The 15,860-nt window shown below is 46.1% G+C and overlaps 1 protein-coding gene across 1 annotated transcript; it reads right to left on the bottom strand.

Annotated features, from left to right (window-relative positions):
- Positions 1-7,610: 7,610 nt before the first annotated feature.
- On the bottom strand, positions 7,611-12,793 carry LOC115638348 (olfactory receptor 14J1-like). The gene is made up of 2 exons (XM_030539954.1): positions 12,013-12,793; positions 7,611-7,726 (listed from the first exon to the last, which is right to left on the bottom strand). Exons 1-2 carry the CDS (start codon positions 12,791-12,793, stop codon positions 7,611-7,613), a joined length of 897 nt encoding a protein of 298 aa, XP_030395814.1.
- Positions 12,794-15,860: the final 3,067 nt, after the last annotated feature.

Here is a 15,860-nt window from a genome sequence, read left to right as displayed (position 1 = left end):
AAGAAGCCTGGTTGCTATTGAAACCCACCTTCCCCCATCACAGAGCCACCAGCAGCTCAGGAGCAGACATGCCAAACCTTCAAAAAAAAAACCCACAGAAACTGGGCTTGTTTTTTCCTCCTTGGCTTGTGAGTTGCTTGTTGGCTATTTCTTTGCTTGTAGCTTGTTGCAGCTTTTTGCTTCTTTTTTATCAGCTCCCGGCAAGCAGGGGCAAGGAGAGGCAAGAGGGGAGCGAGTCAGGCCCACCACCGTTCCAAACTGCACGCCGGGGGATTTACTCACATAGAGTGTTGGGGTTCTTAGCGACTGGCCTGTCTTGGCTTTGTTTTGAAATGGGATTAGCTTGATTTTGGGCTTATTATGAAAGTCAGGTTGCTTATTTACCACGTGAAAGTTGGCAACTGTGGTTAGAAGGTGATATTTAAGTGTTTCCTCTGAAATTGTAAACGCCCACACAGTCTGGAGAGAAGCCATGACCAAGTTTGAAATACAACTTTGCCACCGGAGGTGTTATTTCCTGCAGCAAAAGAAGGCCCCTAGACACCAGGGATACTGTTGTGGAACATGAGAGGACGGGACACTTTATTGATTGTGTCCCCACACCACGAAGAAGAGAGGTGCACGTGAACTCGTCCTAGCCTCTTGAACTCTAGGGGAAGGGAATAAAAATTCCTGACAAGAAGAAATTGCATCTTTTCAGCTGTCTGAACTCGGAAGGGCCAGAGACTCAGAACTGAAGCCAGAGATCATAGAATAGCAGGGTTGGAAGGGACCTCAGGAAGTATCAAGTCCCACCCCCTGCTCAAAGCAGGGCAGGACCAATTCCCAACTAAATCATCCCAGCCAGGGCTTTGTCAGTCCTGACCTTAAAAACCTCTAAGGAAGGAGATTCTACCACCTCCCTAGGTAACCCATTTCAGTGCTTCACCACCCTCCTAGGGAAAAAGTTTTTCCTAATATCCAACTTAAACCTCCCCCACTGCAACTTGAGACCAGTACGCCTTGTTCTGTCACCTGCTACCACTGAGAACAGCCTAGATCCATCCTCCTTGGAACCCGCTTTCAGGTCGTTGAAAGCAGCTATCAAATCCCCCCTCATTCTTCTCTTCTGCAGACTAAACAATCCCAGTTCCCTCAGCCTCTCCTCATAAGTCATGTGCTCCAGCCCCCTAATCATTTTTGTTGCCCTCCACTGGACTCTTTCCAATTTTTCCACATCTTTCTTGTAGTGTGGGGCCCAAAACTGGACACAGTACTCCAGATGAGGCCTCACTAATATCGAATAGAGGGGAATGATCATGTCCCTCGATCTGCTGGCAATGCCCCTACTTGTACAGCCCAAAATGCTGTTAGCCTTCTTGGCAACAAGGGCACATTGTTGACTCATGTCCAGCGTCTCATCCACAGTAACCGCTAGGTCCTTTTCTGCAGAACAGCTGCCTAGCCACTCAGTCCCTAGTATGTAGCAGTGCATGGGATTCTTCTGTCCTAAGTGCAGGACTATAAGGCTGTCTCCTAGGGCTGCCCTGAAAGACCCTTTGAATTGACAGATCACTACAATCTGTCACTCTTTGGGTTTAGATGGTAACTCATTGGCGTGTAAATGTTTTCTTGCAATAACTCTCTCATTCTTTTTTCCTAGTTAATAAACCTTTAGCTAGTTTATCACAGGATTGGCTACAGGGGTTGTTTTTGGTGTATGATCTGGGTTAAGTGACTGGTATCTTGGACCTGGAAGCAACCTGAATGTGATGTGCATTTTCGGTGTAATTACCAAATTCCAGTTTGGCTGACTGGCAAGATAGACTGGAGCCCCTAAGGGGTGTGTCCTATGACTCCATGATAAGGCTAGTATAGTAATCCAGGAGTCCATATTGGTTGCTGGCTTGGTGAAATCTAATTATAGAACCAACCACTAGTTGGGGTGTGTGGTGAGGCGGAGTGGCCTCCCACAGAGCCAGCAGGGGAGGGCCCATCACTAACCCACTACAGGTGTCTGCCCTCTTTGTGACAAGCTGACCTGAGGCAGGGACCCATGGTGATGAGCCGTTCCAGACAGCGAGTCTGCAGGCCAAGAACCTCAGCGGTACATCTGCATCTAAGGTAAAGGGACCAGCCAATCGAGAAAGCAAATGAACCTGAGGATGCAGAGTTCATGTACCCTGACAAAAAAGGGAACTTTGCCTGGGTTTACTGTCCTGACAATATATTTCAAAATCAACTGTGGAACTCCTGCACTGTGAGCTTCCCCCAGCAGTGCCCAGCTGGGACCCCAGCACCGCCCAGCCGGGACCCCAGTACTGTGAGTTTCCCTGCAGCAGTGCCCAGCCAGGATCCCAGCGCCGTGAGCTTCTCCACAGCAGTGCCCAGCCGGGACCCCAGCACCGTAAGCTTCCCCGCAGCAGTGCCCAGCCAGGATCCCAGCACCATGAGCTTCTCCGCAGCAGTGCCCAGCTGGTGCCCAGTCTTTGACGATCAGTTTGGACCCCCCAAGGCCACCACAGAGTATCTGAAACACTGAGAGTGGCACCGACTAAAGACAGGGGGAGAAGCTGGGTTGTTGGGGTGGGCTTTAGAGTCCCACCACATCTCCCATCATACTCCAGGAAAATAGGGGCTCACTTGTCGTGTTGGAGACGGGGCTGGGGGGAGGCTGTCTCTAGATAGAATCTCTTGATTGGATTCCCAACTCCAGTACATGCAAGTGTACAACCCAGCATTTGACTTCTCAGCTGTGCGTTCAAGCCAGGTCCTTCATTTGGGACTATGTTGGGGAGCTGCTGTGTTCTGGACAGAAGGATCTGTGCCCCAACACCAGTTCATCCCAAGGAGCCATGCGCCTGAGAGTGACCTGCTACTCTGGGGATACACTCTGCAGAAGGCATCCCAAGAGAGTGCTGGGGAATGCCACAGAACTAGAATAGTGGCAGAGGGGTCAGGGAATGGTCTTCTGCCGCTGCTAGGGCCCCGGGCTGAGACGCCGTGGAGTGGGAGGCCCTGCGTCCCCCCTGACACCCAATGTGTGGGCAGCCGTCTCCCCCTCTCCCAGGCCCTATGAAGCCAGGGCCTGGGCCTCCTGAACCCATTTGTTTGCTCAGCCCCTGTATAAGGGCCTGAGCCAGAATCTCTGCCCTGCACTGAACTAGGGCCTAGGTCTGCGGAATTGAGCTGTTTGTTGGTCTCTACCGTTGCCGCAGTGTGAAACCCCATGGCCAGGCTAGTTCCCCCGAGATAACCCGACAGACGTAGCGAGATGGTCTGGTTCCACACCCCCCCCCCCAGAGAGGGATGAACTTGGCCGAACCCTTCCACAAATACCATAATACCATATGTACCTTCTGAATAGCAGTCATACAACTGTAACATTGTAACTCTAATTATTTACCATTTAATTATTACTTCATTTTTTTTAATGTCTTTACGGCTATATCTGTCTCAGTGTGAGCTTCCTGTCATACCCTCGAGGGTCCTTTGTAAATTCTATGAAGCCTGATTCAGGACAAGAACTTTATCTTCTGATCAAACAGACTGGCGAGCCTAAAACCTGTACTATCCAAATCTATTTTATTAACCTCTTAAATCAGGCAACACTTACAAGAAGTAGCAGTAAAAGCTGTAACAAACAGTGGGAAAAAATTCAAATGTCTAGTACGCAGCTTGGTCATGGACAATGCTGTGAATGTATCCAAGATGAGAAGAAATTTAGAAGAGAGTCCCAAGCTAGTAACATACGGTTGCAGAACTCATTTGAGTACGGGTGAAGGAGTTTGGAGCGCAGGTGGTATTCTCTTTGATCCTTCCTGTCAATGGTGAGGCCCAGGCAGAGACAGGTGCATCACGGATGTGAATGCCTGTCTGCGAAGATGGTGTTGCCAGGAGGGCTTTGGCTTCCTCGACCACTGGATGCTATTCCAGGAAGGACTGCTAGGCAGAGATGGCATTCACCTTTTGAGGAGGGGAACGATCCCTATTTGGACACAGAGTGGCTAACCTTATGAGGAGGGCTTTAAACTAGATTCAACGGGGACAGGTGAGCAAAGCCCACAGGTAAGTGGGGAACATGGAGACCTGGGAGATGGGTCAGAAATAAAAAAAAGCATGGGCTATAATGGCAGAGAGAAAGGAGGGTCAGGGCAAAACTAGGATGCAAGATCAAGCCAGTATCTTAGATGCCTATATACAAATGAGAGAAGTATGGGTAATAAGCAGGAAGAACTGGAAGTGCTAATAAATAAATACAACTATGACATTGTTGGCATCACTGAAACTTGGTGGGATAATACACATGATTGGAATGTTGGTGTGGATGGGTATAGTTTGCTCAGGAAGGATAGGCGGGGAAAAGGGAGGAGGTGTTGCCTTATATATTAATAATGTACACACTTGGACTGAGGTGGAGATGGACACAGGAGACAGAAGTGCTGAGAGTCTCTGGGTTAGGCTAAAAGGGATAAAAAACAAGGGTGATGTCATGCTAGGAGTCTACTACAGGCCACTAACCAGGTGGAAGAGGTGAATGAGGCTTTTTTTAAACAACTAACAAACTCATCCAAAGCCCAAGATTTGGTGATGATGGGGGACTTCAGCTATCCAGATATATGTTGGGAAAATAACACCTCGGGGCACAGACTATCTAATAAGTTCTTGGACTGCATTGCAGACAACTTTTTATTTCAGAAGATTGAAAAAGCTACTGGGGGGAAGCTGTTCTAGACTTGATTTTAACAAATAGGAAGGAACTCGTTGAGAATCTGAAAGTAGAAGGCAGCTTGGGTGAAAGTGATCATGAAATCATAGAGTTTGCAATTCTAAGAAATGGTAGAAGGGAGTCCAGCAAAGTAGAGACAATGGATTTCAGGAAGGCGAATTTTGGTAAGCTCAGAACTGATATGTAAGGTCCCATGAGAATCAAGACTGAGGGGAATAACAACTGAGGAGAGTTGGCAGTTTTTCAAAGGGACACTATTAAGGGCCCAAGAGCAAGCTATTCTGCTGGGTAGGAAAGATAGAAAATGTGGCAAAAGACCACCTTGGCTTATCCACGAGATCTTGCATGATCTAAAAAATAAAAATGAGTCATATAAAAAATGGAAACTAGGACAGATTACAAAGGATGAATATAGGCAAACAACACAGGAATGCAGGGGCAAGATTAGAAAGGCAAAGGCACAAAATGAGCTCAAACTAGCTATGGGAATAAAGGGAAACAAGAAGACTTTTTCTCAATACATTAGAAGCAAGAGGAAGACCAAGGACAGGGTAGGCCCACTGCTCAGTGAGGAGGGAGAAACAGTAACAGGAAACTTGGAAATGGCAGAGATGCTTAATGACTTCTTTGTTTCGGTCTTCACCGAGAAGTCAGAAGGAATGCCTGAAATAGTGAATGCTTATGGGAAGGGGATAGGTTTAGAGGATAAAATAGAAAAAGAACAAGTTAAAAATCACTTAGAAAAGTTAGATGCCTGCAAGTCACCAGGGCCTGATGAAATGCATCCTACAATACTCAAGGAGCTAATAGAGGAGGTATCTGAGCCTCTAGCTATTATCTTTGGAAAGTCATGGGAGACGGGAGAGATTCCAGAAGACTGGAAAAGGGCAAATATAGAGCCCATCTATAAAAAGGGAAATAAAAACAACCCAGGAAACTACAGACCAGTTAGTTTAACTTCTGTGCCAGGGAAGATACTGGAGCAAGTAATTAAGGAAATCATCTGCAAACACTTGGAAGGTGGTAAGGTGATAGGGAATAGCCAGCATGGATTTGTAAAAAACAAATCATGTCAAACCAATCTGATAGCTTTCTTTGATAGGATAACGAGCCTTGTGGATAAGGGAGAAGTGGTGGATGTGGTATACCTAGACTTTAGTAAGGCATTTGATTTGATCTCACATGATATTCTTATCAGTAAACTAGGCAAATACACCTTAGATGGGGCTACTATAAGGTGGGTGCATAACTGGTTGGATAACCATACTCAGAGAGTAGTTATTAATGGTTCCCAATCCTGCTGGAAAGGTATAACAAGTGGGGTTCTGCAGGGGTCTGTTTTGGGACCAGCTTTGTTCAATATCTTCATCAACGACTTAGATGTTGGCATAGAAAGTACGCTTATTACATTTGCAGATGATACCAAACTGGTAGGGATTGCAACTGCTTTGGAGGACAGGGTCATAATTCAAAATGATCTAGACAAATTGGAGAAATAGTCTGAGGTAAACTGGATGAAGTTTAATAGACAAGTGCAAAGTGCTCTACTTAGGAAGGAACAATCAGTTTCACACATACAGAATGGGAAGAGACTGTCTAGGAAGGAGTACGGCAGAAAGGGATCTAGGGGTTATAGTGGACCACAAGCTAAATATGAGTCAACAGTGTGATACTGTTGCAAAAAAAAAAGTGAACGTGATTCTGGGATGCATTAACAGGTGTGTTGTAAACAAGACACGAGAAGTCCTTCTTCCGCTCTACTCTGCGCTGGTTAGGCCTCAGCTGGAGTATTGTGTCCTGTTCTGGGCACCACATTTCAAGAAAAATGTGGAGAAATAGGAGAGGGTCCAGAGAAGAGCAACAAGAATGATTAAAGGTCTAGAGAACCTGACCTATGAAGGAAGGCTGAAAGAATTGGGTTTGTTTAGTTTGGAAAAGAGAAGACTGAGAGGGGACATGATAGCAGTTTTCAGGTATCTAAAAGGTGTCATAAGGAAGAGAGAGAAAACTTGTTCACCTTAGCCTGAGTCTGCACTACAGGGCTAAAAATAGCAGTATAGATGGTCCCAGTCGGGCTTGGAGACGCATCTCCCCTTTGCCGGGTTTTGGAGCCCAAGTGGGAATGTCTAGCCCTGTAGCGTGAGCTCTGTGAGCCTGAGTCAGTTGACCACATAACTTGGTCCACTGTATAAGGATCATGTGCTAAAAGTGAGACTTCCAGGCCCACCAGTCATGCTCCCCCAACCCCCACTTGCAGACTTCCTATACAGCAAAACCTTTATTCCATGCAGCAGGGCATGTAGGTGAAAGGCAATCAAAGTTCACTCCTGATGGCTCTGAGCGATGGTCCTTCAGTGAGGTAACATGCACCTTTCTCAGGTAGAAGAGCTGCAATGAATAAAGAGCAATAGGCTTCTATTGAGCAAACCCAGGCTGGTGCAGTCGCTGTGCCAATATTTCCACACATAGTGAAACACAGAGATCATGATCTGATGCTGTCAAATCTCAGTCTGCCACACAAGTGAACAGAAAACCCAAAAGCCATCAGACCACAAACAAAGTGTTGACCACAGAAAAGCAGAAGAACCAGACACTGCATGAAATCCACTGGGTATTTTATGTGGAAGGCACTCAGATAGCATGGCAAGGGGTGGCGGTATAAAAGCAGGAAACATATAGATATTCATCTTTCTTATAGTGATGTAAACCTAGAATAACTTCATGGACTTTGTGGAGTTACCCTGGATTTACCACTTTAAATATAACATTTTGCATTAAAAAAAAATCACACACCATATTCTTATTGGGGAAAATGTCATCAATTGATTGTAGTTGTAAAGAAACATGGATAAAATGATGTTTATAAGAGAAATATGGACATTTTATTCTTGGTGAATAACCTCTACCCAGTCAGTTTCCTCAGGGCAGCTTTGATCTCCTTGTTCCTCATGCTGTAGATGATGGGATTCCTCACTGGTGGCAGCACAGAGTAGAGAAAGGCCACCATGAGATCCAGAACTGATGTTGAGCTGGAGGTGGGTTTCAGGTAGACAAAGATGCCAGTGGAAACAAACAAGGAGACCACAATGAGATGAGTGATGCAGGTGGAGAAGGCTTTATGCTGGTCCTACTCAGGGGGGATTCTCAGCACAGTGGTGAAGATCTGAACATATGTCACAATTATAAAAACAAAACAGCTTAAGTCTAAGCAAGCACTCAGGATGAATAACTCAACTTCCCTGAGGTACATATCAGAGCAGGCAAGCTTGAGCAGCTCAGGCATTTCACAGAAGAACTGATCCACCATGTTGCCTCTACAGAAGCTCATTGCAAAATAAGAGACTATCTGGTTTGGACAATGTACATGGCAGAGGGGTAGGGGTGGCTCCTGGCCCCAGCATGCCAAGCGCGTGCTTGGGGCAGCAAGTCGCGGGGGGTGCTCTACCAGCGTTGCGAGGGCGGCAGGCAGGTTGCCTTCGGCAACTTGCCTGCAGAAGGTCCGCGGGACCAGCGGACCATCCTCAGGCAAACCGCCGGAAGCAGCCTGCCTGACATGCTTGGGGCGGCAAAATCCCTAGAGCCGCCCTGCAGAGGGGCATTGCTGGCAAGTCTCTATGCAAAAGAATAAATGGACACAAATCTGACATCAGGAATCATAACATTCAAAAACCAGTAGGAGAACACTTCAACCCCTGTGGTCACTCAGTAACAGACTTAAAGGTGCAACAGACTTAAATTTTGCAACAGAAAAGCTTCAAAAACAGACTTTAACGAGAAACTGCTGAGCTTAAATTGATTTGCAAATAGAGACTGGGAATGGCTGAGCCATTACACACTTTGAAGCTATTTCCCCATTCTCACACCTTCTTGTCAAACTGTCTGTAATGGGCCATCATGGTTATCACTGCAAAAAAAATTTCTCTTAATTAGCCTCTTTAAATTGGTTGGGCAACTCCCACCTTTCCATGTTCTCTGTATGTGTACATATATCTCCTTTCTATATGTTCCATTCTGTGCATCCAATGAAGTGGGCTGTAGCCCACGAAAGCTTATGCCCAAATAAATTTTAGTCTCTAAGGTGCCACAAGAACTCCTGTTCTTTTATTTAATGTTAATAATCCGGACCCCAGAAGGGGAGAGTAATTCCCATGCATCAATTTTAGGGCTTTATTTGACTGGAAAAGGAAAGAAATGGAGACAGTATCAGGGTTTGACACCAGTTTGGTGTTAGCTTTAAACCCTATCCATATTCCTAACCCATTTCCAACAGGGACTTAATCATGAATTTAAATTTAAATCTTCAGTGTTGCCACTCATATGATTAAATTTAAGAATGTGCTGAAGCAGCTGTGGAATCAGGGCCTCTGTACAGAATATTCAAAGGAAATGAGTCTTGTATTCATAATCATGAGTGTTTGGAGCAGATCCTCAGCTGGTGTAAATTCTCCAAGATTTATTGGAGCTATGACACTTTAAACCAGCTGACGATTGGCCCCTTGATTTTCAAGGATACCAAGAGTGACACTGTCATTTGTTCAGAGAAACAAACCAGAGCATGTGAAAAATGTATCCAGTCAAACAGCTCGAAGTTCAAACCCCACATACTTAAAGATAAACAGTTTGTAAATCAGCAATGGAGTAAGATGTAGTCATAAATAATGTTTAATACGGAGTACTTATAAGAAAATTATGATCTGGACATAGACAATCATTAACAGGAAAAGAAGCATAATAATCTGCACAATCATCTCCACAGATTACTCATTATCTAGCTAGCTGACATAATTCATGATCAAATAGAAATCTGTCATTATGAATAAATTAGGTTGGGTGTTAGGACAAGGAATGGTCCTTCCTGTCTATCCAGGGCCAGTGCTTCCATTTAGGCGACCTAGGTGGTTGCCTAGGGCACCAGGATTTGGGAGGGCAGGCCACCCTCGGCGGCAATTCGGCGGAGGGGGGTCCTTCCGCGCTCTGGGTCGTCGTCGGCAATTCTGTGGCGGGTCCTTCACTCGCTCCTGGACCCGCCGCCAAAGTGCCCCGAAGACCGGGAGCGTGGAAGGATCCCCCCAGCCGCAGAATTGCCAACGACTGGGAGTGCGGAAGGACCCCCGCCTAGGGCGCCAAAAACCCTGGCGCCGCTCCTGTGTCTATCTAATCACATACTCTGCTTTTGTCTGTCATACATGTCGTGTACACAGCCGTGCACAAAGATGGTATTCCAGTACTAACAACAGGCCAACTTCTGAGACCTTTTCTCACTTGGAGGTGAGTAGATTGCCATGGGATGGCGTATGGAACACCAGATCAGTGCATGTGATGGCACTTTTCTACTTACATCAAGGTGTGACAAAGTTCTGTCCTTGACTCAGTGGACCCTGTGCTTCCTGGCGGATTTCGCTAGCCTCAAAGGCTCACTGTGTCCCTCCACATAGCCCTTCTCTCTCTAGAGACAAGGGTCACAGTCTACTGAGGCATTTTCATCATAAGCCAGCAAGGGAGGTGAGGAGAAGCAACCCTCCTTCACACAGTCTCTGTTGTCTCCCAGTCTCAGTGATTAATCAAGGATGGGGGGAGCCCAGGCCAGCTCTCTACTCCGGGCTCCAGCCCAGGGATCCTAATAGTAGCAGCTAAGGTAGCTGACTTTTTGGAAATAGGATGTGTACAATTCCCTGGGCCACTTCCCCACAGCAGCCCCCACTCACTATCTCCTTCACCATTACCTCAGGGCCTCCTTCCTTGCACCTGATATGGCTTTGTACTGCTTGTTTCCTCCAACAACGCAGCTTTCTCCTACAGCTGCTGACACACACCTCACTGACCAACTGGGAGGCTTTTAACTAGTTCCAACCAGCCCTTGATTGGCTTCAGGTGTCCCAATCATCCTAGTTATCGCCATTGCTTTCTAGAAGGATCTTAATTGGCCCCAGGTGTCTTGATTAACCTGGAGCAACTGCCATTTGGTTACCATGGTACCAGGGATTTGTTTAGCCTGGGACTAAGATACCTGTTCCTCACTATTTTACTATAGCCACCTGGCCTTGCCCCGTCACAAAGGTTAGAACAAAATTACCCCAAACAAGAAAATTACACCGGTCTTCATGTCCCTACTGAATGCAGCCCACAGACTTTGGGCCAGAACGTCCTCACTATTAAACTGGTGATGTCAATGGGTCATCTCTGCACTGGGGATGGTCTAGCTGAGTTGGGAAATCTGACCCTTACCTCGCTGCCACACTCATTTTCTCCAGGGTGCTGTCAGCCAAATCTGGATCATTGTGCGTAGTGCTACTGGCGAGATCTTGATGTCCTCAAAGTGAAGTTCTAAACCACAGTGATTTCCATGGAATCCCAATTTGGCCTTGTTATCTGAATCAGGTTTTCCTTAGAAAACTCTGGAAAAAATTTCTCCTCAATTCAGCCTTTCCACCATAGCAAGAATGACACAGTTTTTACATATTCATTTAGGTTAAAATAATAAAAAGAGGCCCAGCTGAGGTTCTTATGTCCCTAACTTTCCATCAATAATACAATAATACCCCAGTACACACCCAATCATTTCAGTGGGAACTGAGCCATGCAGAAACCTCTTTTGCCCCCTTTTATCATTGCAGGGAGCAAACCTTCAGCTCGCTCGGAAAACATCATCAGAGAGATGACATATGAGCACCTCAAGAAAGCACAAACATTGAAAATTCTGCCTAACCAAAAGCTCACCATCTCCCCTTTGCACCTCCAAGACCTCCTGGAACAAAGAAAAAACCAAATCGCCAACCAACCAGGTGAACAAAAATAATCGAAAAATCTGGCAAACATACAAACAAAAACACAAATAACAAATACATTGACACCTCAATCCCCCAAAATAAGACAAGCCAGAGACCTCAGTACGGACTACGCTGTGGCTACTGATTTTATAGGCAAGATAACATGGTGATGGATAGCCGGATATGATACACAGATTCCACTCTTACTTAGATTGGTGTAAACCTACAGTTAATCCTTTTATCCTGAGTCTTGTTTTTCTGGACTCTTACAAGTGTAAATACCCAATTCTGCATAAACAGTTTGCACACTATTTTCTCATGGAGGCAATAATATCATCAACTGATTATATTCATAAGGAAACTCAGAATGAAATTGCTACTGAAGGAGAAATATGGACATTTTACTCTTAGTGGGTAACCTCCAACCTATCCATTTACTCACTGCACCTTTGATCTCCTTGTTTCTCATGCTATAGATGATGGGATTCATTATTGGTGGCAACACAGAATAGAGAACACCCACCATGAGATTCAGACCTGCGGTTGAGCTGGAGGTAGGTTTCAGGTAGGCAAAGGTAGCAGTACAAAGGAACAAGGAGACCACAATGAGGTGAGGGAGGCAGGTGGAGAAGGCTTTTTGCCGGCCCTGCTCAGAGCGGATTCTTAGCACTGATCTGAAGATCTGAACATATGACACAATTATGAAAACTAAGCAGCTGAAGACTAAGCACACACTAAAGACAATAACCCCAACTTCACTGAGGTATGTGTCAGAGCAGGCGAGCTTGAGTAGCTGGGAGATTTCACAGAAGAACTGATCCACCATGTTGCCTCCACAGAAGATTATTACAAACGTATTCCCGGTGTGCAGGGCAGAGTAGAGAAGACCACAGATCCAGGCACTGGTTGCCATTTGGATACAAGCTCTCCTGTTCATCACTCTTTCATAGTGCAGTGGTTGGCAGATCGCCACATATCGGTCATATGCCATGATGGTCAGTATGGCAAAATCTGCTGAAGCAAAGAAGAAGAAGAGAAAGACTTGGGCGACACATCCAGGATAAGAAATCACCCTGGTGTTCATGAGGGAGTTGGCCATAGATTTGGGGATGGTGACGGAGATGGAGCCAAGGTCTAGGATGGACAGATTCATCAGGAAGAAGAACATAGGGGTGTGAAGTTGGAGATCGAGGACTATGACTGTGATGATGAGAAGGTTTCCCACCAAGGCTGCCAGGTAAATCACCAGGAACACTACAAAGTGCAAAATCTGCAGCTTCCGAATATCAGAGAATCCCAGGAGAAGGAACTGGGTCATTGTCGTTTGGTTGAACATTTCCTTCTTCCTAACACCATGTGATGGCTGTAGGGGGAATAAGAAGGACAATGGCCAGGATAAGAGTGACAGAGGGAATTGCAGTGATTCCCCTTCTCCTTACATCTCTTCGTATGAATGTCAAGGTGCTCAGCACTCATCACTTGCAATGACCAGGTACTGTTAATGCTCCTCGCCTCTGATGATCCCATCAGTTCTGTTATCACACTAATGTGAATTGGGTCAGCTCCTTTAAACTCAACGGAGCTTCCCCACTTTACCGCACCTGAGCATTTGGCCCAGGGTGCAGGTTGTTAAAATGCAATACGAAGGATGGAACAAAGCACAATCCAAACCCAACTCCTCTCTCAAAGAACGTCCCTCTCCAAGCTCACAGCTTGGCAACAAAACTGGTCTACTAAAATGCCAGCACAGCCTGATTCCCACTTTGCCGGGCAATATCGCATAGACTCACCCTATGTCGTAAGTGGCAACTCATCTGTAACTTTTCTACCCCAAGCTCTGGGCCTGAATGGCCTTCAGCCTGCTTTCAAATTGATTTCTGGCACCAGCTCCCAGCTGCCCTTCTGCCGGCGTGTAACAAGGGGCTAGCAGCAGCACTCCATTACCACTATGTGGTTTCGATTACTCTACGTGTGCGGTGCAGTTGTTGCCGGGACACTTGGGCTCTGCTGTGTGACCTTGGTCCATTCATTTCCCCTCTTTCTGCCTCTGTTTCCCCTCCCTCCCTTTCTCTGCCTTGTCTACTAGGGCTGTAAGGTCTTTTGCAAAGTGGCTGTGCAGCAGTTTTAAAGGTATTGAGAAACCTAATGGAGTTTGCAAAACCATTTAGGCACCCAACCCCAGCCTCCTTGGTGCTTCTGAAAATCACACTAGGTGCCTAAATCCCCTTGAAAACATGGCCACATATCTTGTTATGTGTAATTTACTCCATTTATACTCAGCCAGCACCAGTGTGGAGCTAGACAAGTAGTTCTGGGATCCATTCCCAGTGAGCTCCCTTATGCCCTTGAATGGGGTCAGGATAGACAGGTGTTGGCTGCTCGGCTCTACTCTAACTCAGGGTTTAAAGGGGCTAATCTCTACAAAACATTGTGTGTGCTGGCAACTTTAATGGTTATTTAGTCGTTACTTCTGCACAACTATCTCATTGAAAGAGAAATTGCCCAGTTGCAACAGAATAAATGGGTTTGGAATTAAGGTCTAACCAGGCAATAATAATATCCCCCAATTTATTTAAAGTGTATGGCAGGTTGGGAATTTTCAGCTGCATTCTTTGAAACGGAGATTGGTTTTCCTGCTAAACAACAACGAATCTCAGAATCTGTCTGCTTCTCTCAAACATTTTGGTTTGCTTTGAAAAGAAACGAAAACTCAAAAACCAAAGAGTTTGGGTTTTGTGATTTTAAAAAATCCAGTTTTCAGCAGAAAGTTGTTTTCATTTGCCAAAAAATGGGGGAAAAAGAAGATTTGGGGTTTTCAATGAAAAGTCAAAATTTTCCTGAAGGGTGGGAAAATACCAATCAACAGTAGGTATTGATCAAACTGAGAAAAGTCGTAATGAGTTCGTATTGTAATTCGTATTTATCACCTTAATTTCCCCCTTATGTTGATCCCCCAATATACTTAATTGAAACAACAAACCTACTGTATTGCTCTTTGTGGATTTTTCCCCTATATATGACGCATGCAGTCATCCAGCACCAGGATTCTCCCTTCAATATCCATCGGCATCCCAGAATCTACAAGCTGAAGGCACAGGTATCTGAGAATCCTACACCCCTCACTCTGAGAGAGAACTGACAAAACTGGGCTCACACCTGTTGGTCTCTGCAGATACCCATGTGGAGCTGGCTTTGAGCTGCACTGGCATTAAAGGACTGATGCTGGGGGAAGGTGATTTATCCAGGTCTGTTTCCTAGGGGCTAGTGGGACTCACTCCCTGGAGCTCTGCACAGCTCAGCAGCAGAGGCCCAGAGGCCAGTGCATAGATATCCAGGGGATAAAGCTAAAAAGGGTCATTCTGGTCCTCTAGTCTGACCCCCACATAGCACAGAGCCTGTGATCTCACCCAGGGTTCCCTGATTCCAGCCCAGCTTCTGCATTATCTATGGGCCAGGATTACAAACAGGGAGACAGGCACCTACTGGGAATTATCAGTGCTCCTAAGTGAGCTAAGTGGCTAAATCCCATGGTCATTCAGCAGGAGTTAGGTGCCCAACCTGCTTAGATGCTATTGTAAATCTCAACAGGCTCCTCTCTCCTTCTGTAGGTTCCTAAACTCGTTTATAATCCGGGCTTCACGTTTCTATTGTTAACTTCCATGGCCTGGGCTTGTCTTGAATTTCAGAAACCGAGGGCTGGGTTTGCAAAGGCGCCTACAGGATTAAGGCACATACATCTTGGGCTCCTAACTCCCTTAGACTCCCTTGAGAACCCCAGCCTGAAATGATAACAAGTAGAGACAGCCATCTAGAAAGCTGCCAGGAACTCCCGTGATCTAAACCCAGCAATGCATCTATATCAGCTCAGCTTTCTGTGCCTCACTTTGCCAAAATCTAGAGGATTATGACTGAGGCTGGCTGAATAATTCATAATGAACGATTTATTTTGAGATGACCCAGGATTCAATTCTCTTTGCACTCTTAATGAGTTTCCATAGATCTTAGTGAAAGATTTGTCTGAAATTTCCTGTGAAATGTTTTTTTAATCCCTTTGGAAAACCTTGGAATAGCTCCACCTGTACCTCTTTAGAACAGAATAGAGTAGACCCACCTGTACTAGTTGAATAGATCAGTGGTCTCCAAAGAGGGGTGTGCACATCCCAGAGGGTGCGCAAGAGGATCCACGGGGGGGCGCAGCAGGAGGAGCACCACCGGGGGTGGGGAAAGGGCAGCCGGAGAAGGGAGGGAATGAGTGAGTGAGGAAGCTGTCTCTCCTCCCCCACAGGCAGGGCCACCCCGAATGCAGGGACTTTAGGGGCTGCAGGGCCCTGGGCTAAGGGGGCCCCAGGGTCCTGACCTGCACCCTAACTCTCTCCCAGATCCCT

This window comes from Gopherus evgoodei, chromosome 21 (genome assembly GCF_007399415.2).
Source record: "Gopherus evgoodei ecotype Sinaloan lineage chromosome 21, rGopEvg1_v1.p, whole genome shotgun sequence".
Taxonomy (NCBI): domain Eukaryota; kingdom Metazoa; phylum Chordata; order Testudines; family Testudinidae; genus Gopherus; species Gopherus evgoodei.
This window is presented reverse-complemented; position numbering and strand designations above follow the sequence as displayed.